The sequence below is a fragment of the Apteryx mantelli genome, chromosome 2 (genome assembly GCF_036417845.1).
Source record: "Apteryx mantelli isolate bAptMan1 chromosome 2, bAptMan1.hap1, whole genome shotgun sequence".
Classification (NCBI taxonomy): domain Eukaryota; kingdom Metazoa; phylum Chordata; class Aves; order Apterygiformes; family Apterygidae; genus Apteryx; species Apteryx mantelli.
Window position 1 is genome coordinate 135,676,475 of NC_089979.1, and position 13,745 is coordinate 135,690,219.

A 13,745-nucleotide genomic window follows, 5' to 3' on the forward strand; every position below is an offset into this window, starting at 1 on the left:
TTCAAATGCCAAAAGCAATATTTGGTGCTAGCTGACCACACCAAAAGCTCTTACGATTTGAGCGAGAAAATTAAAGATATTTTCATTTCCTTTGTTAATGTTATAAAATTTCTTTGAACCTAGTTATATGTTTTGTGAATCAGCTAGGAAATTTTTGATGATATAGTTTGGAAAAGTAAGCATTACTTTTCGTGATCAGTTCAATTTTTCCATCCCTTAAAAACAATAATTTGCTTATAAATATCTCATGAAAGGCTTCTAGAGAACTGATTTAGAGCTTACACAGTTTTAGTCGTAAAGGTCATTATCTGATCTTAAAAGGCTGGACTGCAGCAATATATTACTGGTGAGAACATTGCACGTACTGAAAAAGCCATAAAATGACATGAAATTTGAACTATATTTAGCATTGTAATTAAGTAGAACTTATTACAAACCATAGTAGGCTGCATATTTTTTTATACACTGGAAGATTTTATTTACACAGCTAGAATTTTTATAGAAGTTACCAATTCGTATTCTATGAAATCTAAATTGCTAAAATTTCTTCACAATTCAGACATTATTGTACAGAACCATCATATACTTTACACTAATATTTTTACCTTTTTGCTGGAAATTGGAAAGGGTAGAATTTTGACTAGTGACAACATTTTCAATTATTTTACAGGGCCCCAGATTTCACCTCTAGATCACTGTGACTTTGTCTAGATCTAAAGATCCTTATCCATCAATATGGATTGCTATATATACCATGTCTGTGTTTTCATGCATTTTATGCATCAGTTTAACATTTCACTACAAATAAAGTTGATGATTGCTGCAGCTTGAAAAAAGGCCATATGAATGTAACTGGTCAATAAAATACCAAAAGTTGTTTCCATATCTGCCTATTTCATTTTTAATGATTGATAGTGCACCCCTCAAATAACAAACCCACCTGCAGGAATACCAGATACTTCCCCTACTATGCTTCATACCAGCCTAGGTTGCTACTGGAATCTCATTGTAAAAATAGTTACAGGTGTTGTACTTAACCAGGTACCATCAATCATTTACCCAAAATCATCTAGTGTTAAAGTTCAAATTCTATGATCTCCCCATATGCTATACCTCACCACGTCTGAAATGAGGTATCTGATTTGCAAATATAAATACAATGTGTCTGGCCTGTACTTAGCTAAGCTCCATACAGGTATTTGTTTATTTGTTATTAAGAAGGATTATTGCTTCAAGTCATGGTCTTAAATTTTCAGATGTTGCCCATGCAAAGAACGGTGTGTTTCCTGCTCTGAATGGCTTACATTCCCAAATGCTAAAAAAAAGAGAATAGGCAGAAAGTAGGTTTCCTGGAAGACAGAAACGCTTTAAACTTGTCACTTACACTGATGTGAGATTGTACTGCTGGAAGTCCCAGGGTAATGTTGGGCAGTGAAGGGGATGTGTACAGACTCAACAAGTTCACTGATTCTTCGTGTATCAAAAGACGTTGCTGTGAAACCAGATGCTGGAATAAAGGAGAAAAACAACAGATGTATAATCTCCAAGCTTTTTATCTTGGTTACTCTATCCTGGTTATCCTGCTACATTGAAAGTCTGTTACATATCATACATTGGGTAGCGTCCCATTGGGGTTCCAGATAAGAAAAAGTACTGTCCCTCTAAAAAAGCTATTAATATTTCCTGTCTTAAGAAAATAACTGGTATTTGTCTGGGATTATGCCTTAGTTAGCAAGTCAAATTTCTATGCAAAACCCAAAATCTTGAGAATGCCTAGACCATCTCTTCTCTCATCACCTACACTTTCACTAATATAAGTTCAGTGGGGATTTAGCCAATATATTAAGGACCATAAGACAAACTGTAAAGCACAGTTTGCCTTTTGGAACAAAGGAGATTCATCCCCTAAGGTATATGAGGCTATATATAGTCAAATCAAAAGTGTCACTGAATGCAAATGTGTTAGACCTTTACTTACCATGGTTATTAAAATTTCTGTTGTAAAGTATGAAATACAGCTCACAAATAGACTATGTATTTTCTAATTCTGATCGTGATATGGGGATGTTTCAGTCGCATTACTTAGTTCTATTTATGTGGGAATTTAGGGTACCAACTGAGGCAGAATTGCCACATCTTCCATTTAAAACAAATGTACTCTGTCCCTCTCTCTATATATATGCATATATAGAAATAGTGTCCCATCATTCTCTGATGGTGGGATACTGCTGCACAGCTTTCCTAATTCCGTTCAACCAAAAATCTTTAACACTTGTTTTGAATCCTTGTGATATAATTTTCAAGGACATGTAGTTTCTAATATACTTTTAATCACTGTCAAGTAAAAACCGGCATTCAACAAAGATCACCCATTGCCTTCCCATTTTAGATTCATTGCGAAGAAACATAAAAAGTTACATTACCACAACAGGAATCTTTTTGAAGCCTTTGCCTCTCTGATTTAACAGTCATGTTTTTCAACATGTGGTCTAGTATAGTTGCTTGAATTACACTTTCTGTTTAACTCTTGCTTCCCTCCCAGAACTTTAACACAATAAGAGCTACAAAGGTCTTATTAGACTTAGGAACTCTGGCATGATATGGTCCCCAAGGGACCAACATCCTTGAAAAAGAATACCCTGTGTAACAGTATGACACAGTGACTGCTTTCTTCCCAAACAAAAAGCATATGGGACTCCAATAACAGACCACCTCCAAGAGGGATACTGCACACTCGGGCTTTGACTAAAGTAAATATAATAACTTGTCAAGCATGTTGTGGGGAGCTGTAGATTTTCCCCTGGACAAACCTGGAATATCAATTAACTCTGTAAAATACTTTGTGCTAATACAATGCAACTTCAGACCATCAATGAAAAGTGGTTAAGCACAAAAACACAGGATGCTATTCCAAAACATAACCTTCCTCATACAGTTTGTTTGGAGACACGACCTGTCACTGAGACAATAACAGTAGACGTCTATCTCTGTAGTTTTCTCTTGGTACCTAGGGAATGTCAACAGACAGTATACGAAACAAAGAAGCTTCACTTGTATATTACATTAATTCCTGGTTAACAGTGCCTTGCTTTGATAACATCCACCTTTGACCATTATTAAACCAAACATGTCCAGACTATGGAGATATTATTGAGGGAGACTACAAAAATTTAACTGAAAAAGGATGCTGTAGCAGCTGCAATGCACCTTCTAGAACATCATCACATTTGTACTGACTGCAGTATCTACACAGAGCTACTCCAAAAATACATGTTTCCTTTTTGTTTTTCAATACACCACTGTTACCTTCTAAGATTTGAATTAGCAAGTGAAACAGTGGTAAGGTTTAGAGAAGCAGTAGAACTCATTCCCACTGCATTAACGCTAAGCATGACTGCTACAGGAAGCAAAATCAATTGTGTTATGTAGCATGAAAGTTTAATGTTAAAAATATGAATTTATTTATTAGACTATTTACATCCAATTTGTAATACCTCTATTAATTGGTCATTTTTTGTTTTGGTAAATAATTGATTAAAAAAAAATCAGTAAATATTTGCTTAAATGCCAGATAAACCCTGTCTCTGAAAAAGAGTTTAGGAGTCCACCTGCATGGATTAGGGTCCAAAGTATGTTAATGTACAACCACATGTCCCCAGCTGCAGCTTCTCCTTTTACACCATTGACAAAACCCTGAGATAGTGGCACAGATTTGAGATGCCAGCAGTGTCGTTTGGCAGCACAATAGCTAAGGAATGGTCCTTCTCCATGTAGACCTGATGGTCTGGACTGGCACTAAAGGCAACTGCCCTCCAAATACTTACTGGGTTCATGGATCCTGCTTTCTGTTGCTTAAAATAATCCTGTCAGTGTAGTTACTTTCTTTCTTAAGATAGAAATACAATAACTAAATATAGCAGTGCATGGTGGTGCACTGCTAAATTTAGTTATTGTACTTCTATTTTGCTACCTGGGCTGGCTGAGAAGCGGGAACAACTATTTCACATGTCCGTGTTACATAAAGTGAGGAAGAGGAAGTGGTTTGCCTTTAATACTTCTAAATTGTGAAGCTACAGTAAGGTTGTCATGGCTTTGAATATTCACAGTTAATTAAGTTATTTCTTAAAGTTTCTTCTTTTGTTGCTAGAGCTAAAAAATGAGGCAGAATCTTTCCACATGCATTTGAAGCAGACCTCCCCAGCTGTTCAGAAACTTATACGCTTTGCCACTAGCCATTTGTAAAGAGCACCTCACAGAGTTGAGTATTAGAAACATAGGGTTACATAAAGCAAGTATGTGTTTATCTGCCTTGCATGTCGTTTATGTCTCCTGTATAATCAGGTGATATTCTAGGAAATGCTGCTCTCCAAAGTGCAAATGAAAGAGTCAGAACGTGACCTGAAGCCCACTGACACCAGATGGAATCTTTCCTTTGCCTCCGATGGCTTTGGACCAGGCTGTGTACACCTAACATTAATCATTTCGCATGACCTAGGCAGGTTGTCCTCTGAACTCAAGGGACATGCTGTGCGGGGCCTCAAACCTGCTTGCATTTCTCATGGAAGTAAGATTTAGTCCCAGCACAGCAGGTGACCTGAAAGTGTATGGCACACTACCAGAGACAAATAGCTGCTGCGGTGAACCTTGATGCTGCTGGAGACAACCAGGCCTAATAAAAACAGCATTTTATTTATAAGGTGCAATTAAAAACTTGCGCTTAACTTTCAAGTTTCATATAATGAGACCAGTGTTTTAACAAAGCATACACTGAAAGTACTGGTGAGGGAACCATGATAGTAAAGTGTTATCTGCAGAGATGCAGCATTTGCAGTGCACCTTTGTTCATTCAAAAAAATGTAAATGTCTGCCCACCAGACTGTCTGCTCCACTGGGTAAACCACTTTAAACTCTAGCTATTCAAATGGATATGAGAAAAATACTTTAAAAATCCGTTTCATTACTGATAATGCTCTAATTCTGCCTATGCACTAGAGTGTGATCATTTACGGTATTGACTCATGTTTTTACTGGTAAATGGCTCTCTGTCATAGCAACCTGTTTTCCCCCAGCAAAAAGTGTTTTATTTGCTGCCATGAAAACCATGGCTATCCACCCACTCAGATATGAGCACAAAACTTACTGCAAATGTCACAACAATGATTATGAAACAACAACAATGTGAGTCATGCAGAATTACAGCAAAACAAGTGATATTTTGGGTGATTTTAGAGCACTTATCCTATTATTAGAAACTTCTGTACTTTGTATGTCTGATGAAAAATTGATTAGATATATAGCCTTTGAGAGCTGGCAGCAAATGTTGAGCTAGAGAACAGATATGTAGTAGTTTGGTTACTGTTAAACTACCAAATAAAATCCCACTGAAATTAAAATGTACTGAAGTTGAGATTTATGGAAAAATGTTTGAGCCCACAGGACCACAGCATTAACAATCAAGTAACCAAAGAGGTAAAGAAATCCCTGTCTGGATCCAGAAATGGAAGCCAGTGGTTTCAGCTTCTTAGCACACTTCCAGCAAGCTAAGTGACTGACTCCAGTACACAGAGCTCAACATCTAAAGGAACTTTTTACGCTCATTGGAACATGTGTCATACGAGGCTAAAACTTCTGTTGCTTGGTATAGCAATGGCAAATGATATGCGATGCAGTGTCCTAATAATGAACAGAATATAATCCTGCTGGTTCTAGCTACAGCCTTTCAAATGTCCCCAAAGAGAGATTGCTAGTCTGACCAGATTGTATGTGTTTCTGACTGTCATTTAATGCTGTGGGCAAGTGTCCAAAAACTAAAATATGCAAAGTAGCAAGCACTGAAAATCAGTCTGAGACATTATTCTCTTTCTGTCTTGTAGTAGTAACTCTGATCTCCTCAAGTCAATACATGATCCAATTGGATATGATTTTGTTTAATACAGCATTAATATCTACATATTACAACTTTCTACTTCTATGTAAAACATTCACAATTTTAAAATATACTATTTAATCCCACCAAACTAGTATCTGATCTAATCCAAATGTTGTATCTTGCTGTCCATCATTTAAATTTCTTTGCAATCACATACAGAGTGGCTATGAGGCAAGACCACATGTTAGCCATCAATGCAATTTTTTTTTCTTTTTGGTTACGGGCCAGAGAGAGGCTACTAATCAGTGTGCAGAGGTCACCCACCTGCCCCCTGGATCATAGTTCACACACACAATTAATTCATTATGGGGAAAAGTCACTGCTGGAGGTTGAACTGCCCATTCCAGGTTTTTTTGAGGTGAATGTCCTGCCACTGACCTGGAGAAATAGCTCCATTAGCTAAAACTCTGTTAAATCACATTTCCTTATGCAATTTTTCTAACATAAACATTATAAAGCAACAATTAATAGAAAACTTTTCCACCAAAGCAAAAATGGCTGTAAGTATGGGTACTGGATACAGAATACATTTGAATTTCATTTTCTCTTAGAATACATTTATTGTCCCTTTACAATATTGCCACAGATAAGCCTGACTTAGGTATGTCTGTGGTAAATGAGGTTTCTCACAAATGATTTAGCACCTATATGCCTATTATTATAGGCATATATGAACAAAACAGAATAATAAATAGTTACAGTTCCTTCAGTCCTTGGATCTGTCCTTAGACCTAAAGATCCAGCTTTATGAAAAAATTATCAAAAACTCTGGGCATGTCAGTTATGTGGATAAGTACTGTACAGATGAGGAAACTGAGATACAGTAAAATTAAAGGCAAAAGTGAAAAATGACTTAGTCACCTAACTCCAATATTGGAATTAAACAAAACTACTTTAGCAGGCATCTGAACCTGGAAATGCCCTAATCCATATGAGCTAGAGTGACCAGTGCCTAAGTCACTCCTTCTCACGTGAAAGTCCTTTATTAGAGTTCTGCAACGTGCACCTCTTCAGACTGTCCCAACAGAGAAGCCAGATGCCTTGTCCCTTCCACCTACAGCAATCTGAGATCCTGAAAACAGGTTTAACGCTTTACTACCTCATCCAGCAAGACGGTTGGTCCTAAGACCCTGAATATTGTTGTGACTGTTCATTTCACATTCAACAGTCCTTGCCTCATTTGTCCTTCATGACCTTGCCCCCAACTCCTTTCCTAATATTCTGCAATAAAGATACTTCCAAGCTCCTTCCATAGCTCCCTCCCACTGTTTCAGTAGCATCACTGCCATTTTTGTTTAGACTTTGGTTACCAAGCAGTCTCTTTATATGCCAGCCTCCTTTCCAAAGATACTCTGCCATCAGTCTACAGTGTCCTGGTACCCTGATAATCACAACTGCTACAACTGAGTAATGCTTGTGAGTATCATCAAACTGAAGTTTGGAGTCTCTCCAAATCTAGAAGTCTGAGCAGTTATCTAGTCAGTAAAAAGAAAGAGTATACACTTAGTCTTACCTCAGCTTGAATGGTAGCTGGCAAAACCAAGGTTTCATTTTCTGTTATACTACCAGTCGGACCATTGCTTGGGGAACTGGGACCTGACCCAGGGGAGCTGCTACTGACTGAAGATTCTGGAAAACAAATTACGCATACATGAATTCATGGTTCACATAGAAAGGCAATGCATGATCTCAGTGAACCAACTGCACATTGGTTATGGCATAGTTGTTGTTTTTTTTGCAGCTGAAGAGTATTTACCAGCTATGAATAAGCTATTAATTAAAAAAAATAATAATTTGTTCTCAATTATTTTGGTTTTGTTTTTACAACACAAAGAAAGATACTCTTGTTCTTTTCGCTTCGGATCTGTCTGCTTCACAAAGTGTGGGATTGTGGGGTTTTTTTTCTCCACAAAGATGGTATGATACTCAGTAGCAGGCAGAGATACAGGCATTGAGCATGTAATCAAAAAAAAGAAAAGAAAGTCTCTTCTTTTTAACTGCATAGTGCCCTGCCTCTGTAAGAGATCAAAATGACAGAGATAGCCAGCTTGCAAAGGTCATGATAACACGTCATCAATTCATGAGGCCTACTGCCACTCCCTTACTATTTGGAAAGGGTGCTGGAGTAGTCTGTTGTAAACTAACCTTTATGTACACAAGTAATAATGATAAAATACACACCACTTTCACTACATCTTTGTCACAAATAAGAAATACAAAAGTTTTAAAATAGCATTTTAAAGGCTGTACATTATCTTGATTAAAAATTCCCAAATTCTGTCTAAGATAAAGGGAAGGAGTATGATCTAGTTGTGTGTTGTTGTATTAAACTGTTCTAATCCTATATTGATAAATGAAAGTTCTGTACATGGAAAAGATTAATAAGGTTACAGATAGAAGAGTGTGGCACTAGTAGAGATAAGACTTCTTCATTGGATAGCTTTAAATGAAAGTCTTCAAGAAGTTAAAATAACTAATATCTAAATATGGCCATAATTATTCTGAGGCTACTTCTTTGCTTCTTTGTTCTTTCTTTCTCAGTCCACTTGCAAAAATATGTCCTCACTTTCACTGAAATTAGCATGAGATTTCCTAGCAGCTTCTTGGACCTGTTGCTGTTTCCTGCCAGAGCTGGCTTCAATTTACTAAAGTGAATCAGTATCCAAATATACTAACTGGTCAGGGAAATTTCCTGCACTGAATTCTCACTGATTTCATTAGAAGAGTAGAAACACAAACTAAGTAATTTTTTCTCAGCTTTTGAAAAACTATAATAGCACTTTTTACATAAATATGCATTTACTTAAGTGCTAGTTTCTGTTAAAAGAAAAAAAATGAGAAAACACTTCAGCCAGAAATGTTTCATCGAAATCAAATAATTGATTAAATGTTTGATAAGTCTTGATTATGAAAGGTATAAAATGTCATGTATCATAATAATTATAATGGCAGTCTGTTAGGCTCAGTGTCATTGACACAGCCATGAGTAAAACACATATTTCCTTCATTTTGAAGTTTCTGCTCTAGCAATGGCTACAGAAAAAGCTCCTGGGATAAGTATTTTACTTTATACCTTACTTGCAAGTGTAGAGAATACAAAGAAATCTGCCACAATTAAGGAAGAGGAGATCAAGAATCTCAAAAGAGTTTCAGAGAACTGAAATAATAAACTAGTTGTAAAAAGTCCTAATCTGGAAATAATTTATAGGGAAATCATCTTATTTAGTTACTTTGATGTTTACAATCACATCTGTGTCCCAGTTTTACATCTGACATACTGTGAAAAGTTGTTGTGAGAATTGCATCTATGGGGACATTGAAGTGAATCTGCCTATGTTGCGCTGTATCTCCACCTTGGTGTGGCCTAACTGATATACCAAGTGAATCCAGATATATCTCTGACAGATTAGTAATTGCTGGTGGTATAAACATATGGCCTGACTGTAATAGCACTTGAAGCATGAAGCTACCAAGTACTGGTGTAAATTCATAGCAAGCAATACCAGAGTCAGGCCAAACACTGTAAATGCTCTTTTATTTCAAATAAATGGGTAAAGCCTTGGCAGTTTTCTGTTCCTATGCACTAAAATGACATGACTTCAGGCTGCTTGGGAGCTGTGGTGAAATGTGCAATTCTGCAAAATAATGCATGTGATATGAGTCACCACTCTATATATCAATACCATACATGTGAAAGAATGCTTTGGTATCTCCTGTTAATTGGCCTGTCACTTCTTTTAGTTCAAGGGCAAGAAAAATATTGAAAACAAATACTACTTGATGAAAAAAATTTACTTTGCGTTTTCCCCTTTTTAATCTCCCATATACATATTCTGTGTTTTCACATGCTAAAAATTCTGTTTCAAGTACTAACAATATTATCTGCTACAACCAAAAGTTTGCCACTGAATATTTAAACATCCTCAACTTTTTCTATTTAAAAAATAGCTTAGTGATTCCTTACATTGAAAACAATTAGTTGACATTTTCAAACAAAAAAAAAACAAAACAGGAGGACAGGATCAAATGTATGATCCCCCAAGGGTTCTGGATTAACCTAAGGACTATCACATAGGCCTTTCTGTGCCTGCTGTTTGCATTTACATTCTCCACTGGAGACAGAAAGTGGGAGATGCAAGAACCAAAATTTTGTCAGTGTACAGAAGAAATAAACAAGGGGAACAGACTATTCTTTTTTTTCTCCTTTAATGTCCTTCTTCGCTGATAGGCTGCCATTCATTTGTTCTTGTACTTGCTGTTGTAAAGTGCTGGTTTCCAAACTGGTTTGGAATCATGATTTTCAAACTGACAATGACTTTTTAATAAGTGGTAAAAAGTTGCAGATTTATATGTAATCATTTCTTTAAAACAGTTCCCTTTCCAGCAGCAGAAAAACAACGGCTAATAGCATGGTTAATAAACAAATTCAATTCCAGTGTATCATTTTGGGGGCTGATAGATGAAAGAATTTTTCCATTCTTAATTACCTGTCACCTCGAAGAGTCTCTTCTTGAATGAACTGACAACATTTCCATCCCTCCTCCTGAGTAAAGGACTGCTTCTCCTTTCTGTCACCTTTTGTTTTAACCTCGAACGTACCTTCAAATTGGGCTCTGAAGCTGGAAACAGAGAGAAGAAAATGAATGATTACAAATCAAAGTATTGCTTCACCCAGATACCACTGACCTGTATAGGGCCTTCCCTATAGGACCTCATCAGATCCAAAGAGAGCTCAAAGGCAGAAATTTTCCTACCTGTCCTCCCCAGTCATCCTGCTGCCCCTCATAAAACTCCATTTTAGATTGGGGAATAGGAGAGAGAGGAAGGGGGCCAAATAGCTTTGGGCCCAATACTGTTACTACTTTTGACCTCACCTTTCCCTGATTCTCTCTCCCCTGCCAAAAAACAAGTTCGGAATGAACTTGTATTATCAGAATGTCTCTGTTCCCAATCTAAGTTAAATCTAGGACACAACAGAAAAGAAGACACGAGGACACTCTATTCTGTACACTATTTCCTTGACTCCAAAGAGAAATAATGTTTTTTTTTCCCATACCTAGCAATCTGGGATTCTTATCCTACTTTACAACGTTGCATGGATTAAAGTATGTGAAGCTAAGCTATGAGGAGCACATTTAAAAAAAAGCTTGAGAAAATCAACAACACAAAACTCACTAAGAGTCAGTAAGACTTGTACTTAATATTTACTTTACTGAGCTAGTGTTGGTTTGTTCTTTTATCTGCCTCTAAACATTTATGATTCCTCACATATTCTTCTTGAATTCAAGGAGCAGACACTAGGCTATTAAAGCAAAATATTTCAGTGGCTATGCTGAAAAAGGAGAAAGGAATTTCAGTAATAAGTCATTGAACTAACTTCTGTTCCACCCTACAGAAATGGCCATTACTCACTTTTCATCTCATCCCATTTCAATTCTAATGTTACCCAAATATCAGTACAGAAAACATTTTTTTCTTTTTCCCTTAGAGTCCAATAGTAGGTACTATGACTATTAGCAGCTCATTTTATCATTAGCATTAATTAGAGGTTAATGAAAGTTTTATTCTGCATCATTTTATATCTCTTGTAGGTGAAAACTTGGATGTCAATATAGCTTGGAACTCAACCTTATAATTGGATTACAGTCTGATGACAGAAATAGAAAGAAGCCTCCATTGGTGCCTTTTGATTTCTCTCAGAAATATAAATTATGACAAGATTTGCTGGCAGAACATTTCTTGGTCAGCAATTTTAGGCCCAGAACTTCAATGTTTTCTGAATAACATACCAAACAACTAGATTTTTTACAGTGTCCAAAGAACATTTACGCAGAAAAGTATATGCTCTAAAAAGGAAGAAGTAGGATTGATTCCCAGAAAACCTAGGATTATATTTAATGCACCTTGGGCAAGTTCCACCTCTCTCTCCTAAATAGACATAGTCTTTTCATCATGTGAAGACCAGAGATGAAGCTCTGCTATGCTTTTTATTTTGTGATGTTTTTAGCACGATAAAATGTTTCATGTACCCAATTATCTGTTCTTGTGAGTAAACTTGCTATCAGATAGACTGCTAAGAGCTAGTGAAAGATAACTGTGGAATAGAATTTGTTTACATTTCTCTTTCTGGAACCGAGACTTGGCTGACCAATATTTTAAAACAGAGAGAGCTGGAAACTGGGATCAGTTCTCTCTCCTATGCACATGCATAAACCCAGCCCCAAAAAAGGAGCAGGAGTTAGCAGAAAACAAAATAAATTAAATCTTCACTCCATTCAACACTTTACCTTTGGTTGCTTTGGGATAAGGATTCAGCCCCACACTTCTAACTCCAATCCTTGTCCGGTAGGTAATATCAACACATTTGTTTCCTGCTGTCCCACTTGTTCCCTCAGGAACAGGGACATTAGAAATGCTTATGGCAGAGCAAAGGAATAGCTACCCTGCTCAGAGTGCTGCTAAATGTTCTGTAACCTCAAGGCTCCTTCCATCTGTAGTCATTCACTTGCCTTTGTCACACTATATCGCTCTTGGCAAGCAGTCCCTTCTAAATGTGCCTTGAGCACATTTCAGAGAAAGAGGCACAGGCTAGCAAAATGCTGGAAATCTTTAATAATAAAAATATTAACAAGAAATTTCAGTTTCATCAGTTACTACCATCGCTAAGACTAATGGTCACTACAGATAGCACCTAAGTATGATGACATTTCGAAGAAAGGTAGTCATCTATTGTGCTGACTCACTTTGCACCGTACCCTTAAAATTTAGAAGATTTCCACGCCCATGACAAACTAATGTGATACAAATCCTCTGTGATATTCACTGGAGAGAAGCTACACTTCTATATGAAATGTGTTTCATGCTCAGTCACAGAGATTGCCTTTCTATTTTTACCACATTCCCATCATATTCTGCAACTCAATCAATCATATAAACAGAGAAAGCACTTTGATGTGAATGCCTGAATTTATGAGCCAGCTGAGAAGATAGCCCTTACATGAAAGATGAAGTACCATTTTTAAATGGAAATAATCAATTTCAAAATGAAAAGGCATGGAGAAGAGTGAGTTTAAAATTATAAAATAAAAACTCCTGATAAAAGACAAAGCCAAGGTTTGGAGGGGTGTGTGTTCCTCAAGAACTGGCATTCTTGAATGTTTCCCATGAGACACTGCCAGATGCTGACATGATACCAGGTAGGACTTGATGGCTGGAAGTAAAAATTCAGATTTCAATGTATGAAATAAATCTATCCAATCTGAGGATATCTGCTTTGAAGGACAAAGTGCAGAACTGGAAAGTGGTTTCTTGATACCCATCAGTGGCTGAGGCACTGACTTGGTGTATGACTGTAGAGGTCACTGTATCAACCTGCCCCACTGAAGTGGAAGCAGAATTATTGTTGACTGCAACCAGTATGGATTATATTATCAATCCTATGGACCTCAGTACACTCTTACATGAAGGCAGTAATAACATTTCTATAACTGTCAACATTCTTCTAATAGTTAAAAAGGCAAAATTAAATATTTTAAGCTTCAAGGACAGACCTGTGTATTAAAATTATAAATGTATGTGTGGATGGATGGATAGAGAGATAGATAGACACACATACCTCCCCAAAGCTCATTACTGATATATGTGATTACTTATCAATTATTTTAATCCTTTGAACACTGAAATGCCAGAGCAAAGGGTGGAAAACAAATTTTTTTAAACACTGTTTAAATTACATTGTCCCCCTAATATTTGCAGAGCATTTGGAAAGCCTTAGTTGCAAATGGTGAAGAATTATTTTAATTAATCTGGTTTGATA

At 36.7% G+C, this 13,745-nt stretch overlaps 1 protein-coding gene across 1 annotated transcript in view; it reads right to left on the minus strand.

The window, feature by feature from the left end:
• The window catches only part of HDAC9 (histone deacetylase 9), a 507,021-nt gene that overhangs the window by 200,097 nt on the left and 293,179 nt on the right, over positions 1–13,745 (minus strand). The window contains exons 8-10 of the mRNA XM_067291613.1: positions 10,417–10,548; positions 7,443–7,558; positions 1,385–1,507 (exon numbers count right to left, since the gene is read on the minus strand). Of these exons, the coding sequence (XP_067147714.1) occupies positions 1,385–1,507; positions 7,443–7,558; positions 10,417–10,548 (371 nt within the window). The remainder of the gene's footprint in view (positions 1–1,384; positions 1,508–7,442; positions 7,559–10,416; positions 10,549–13,745) is intronic.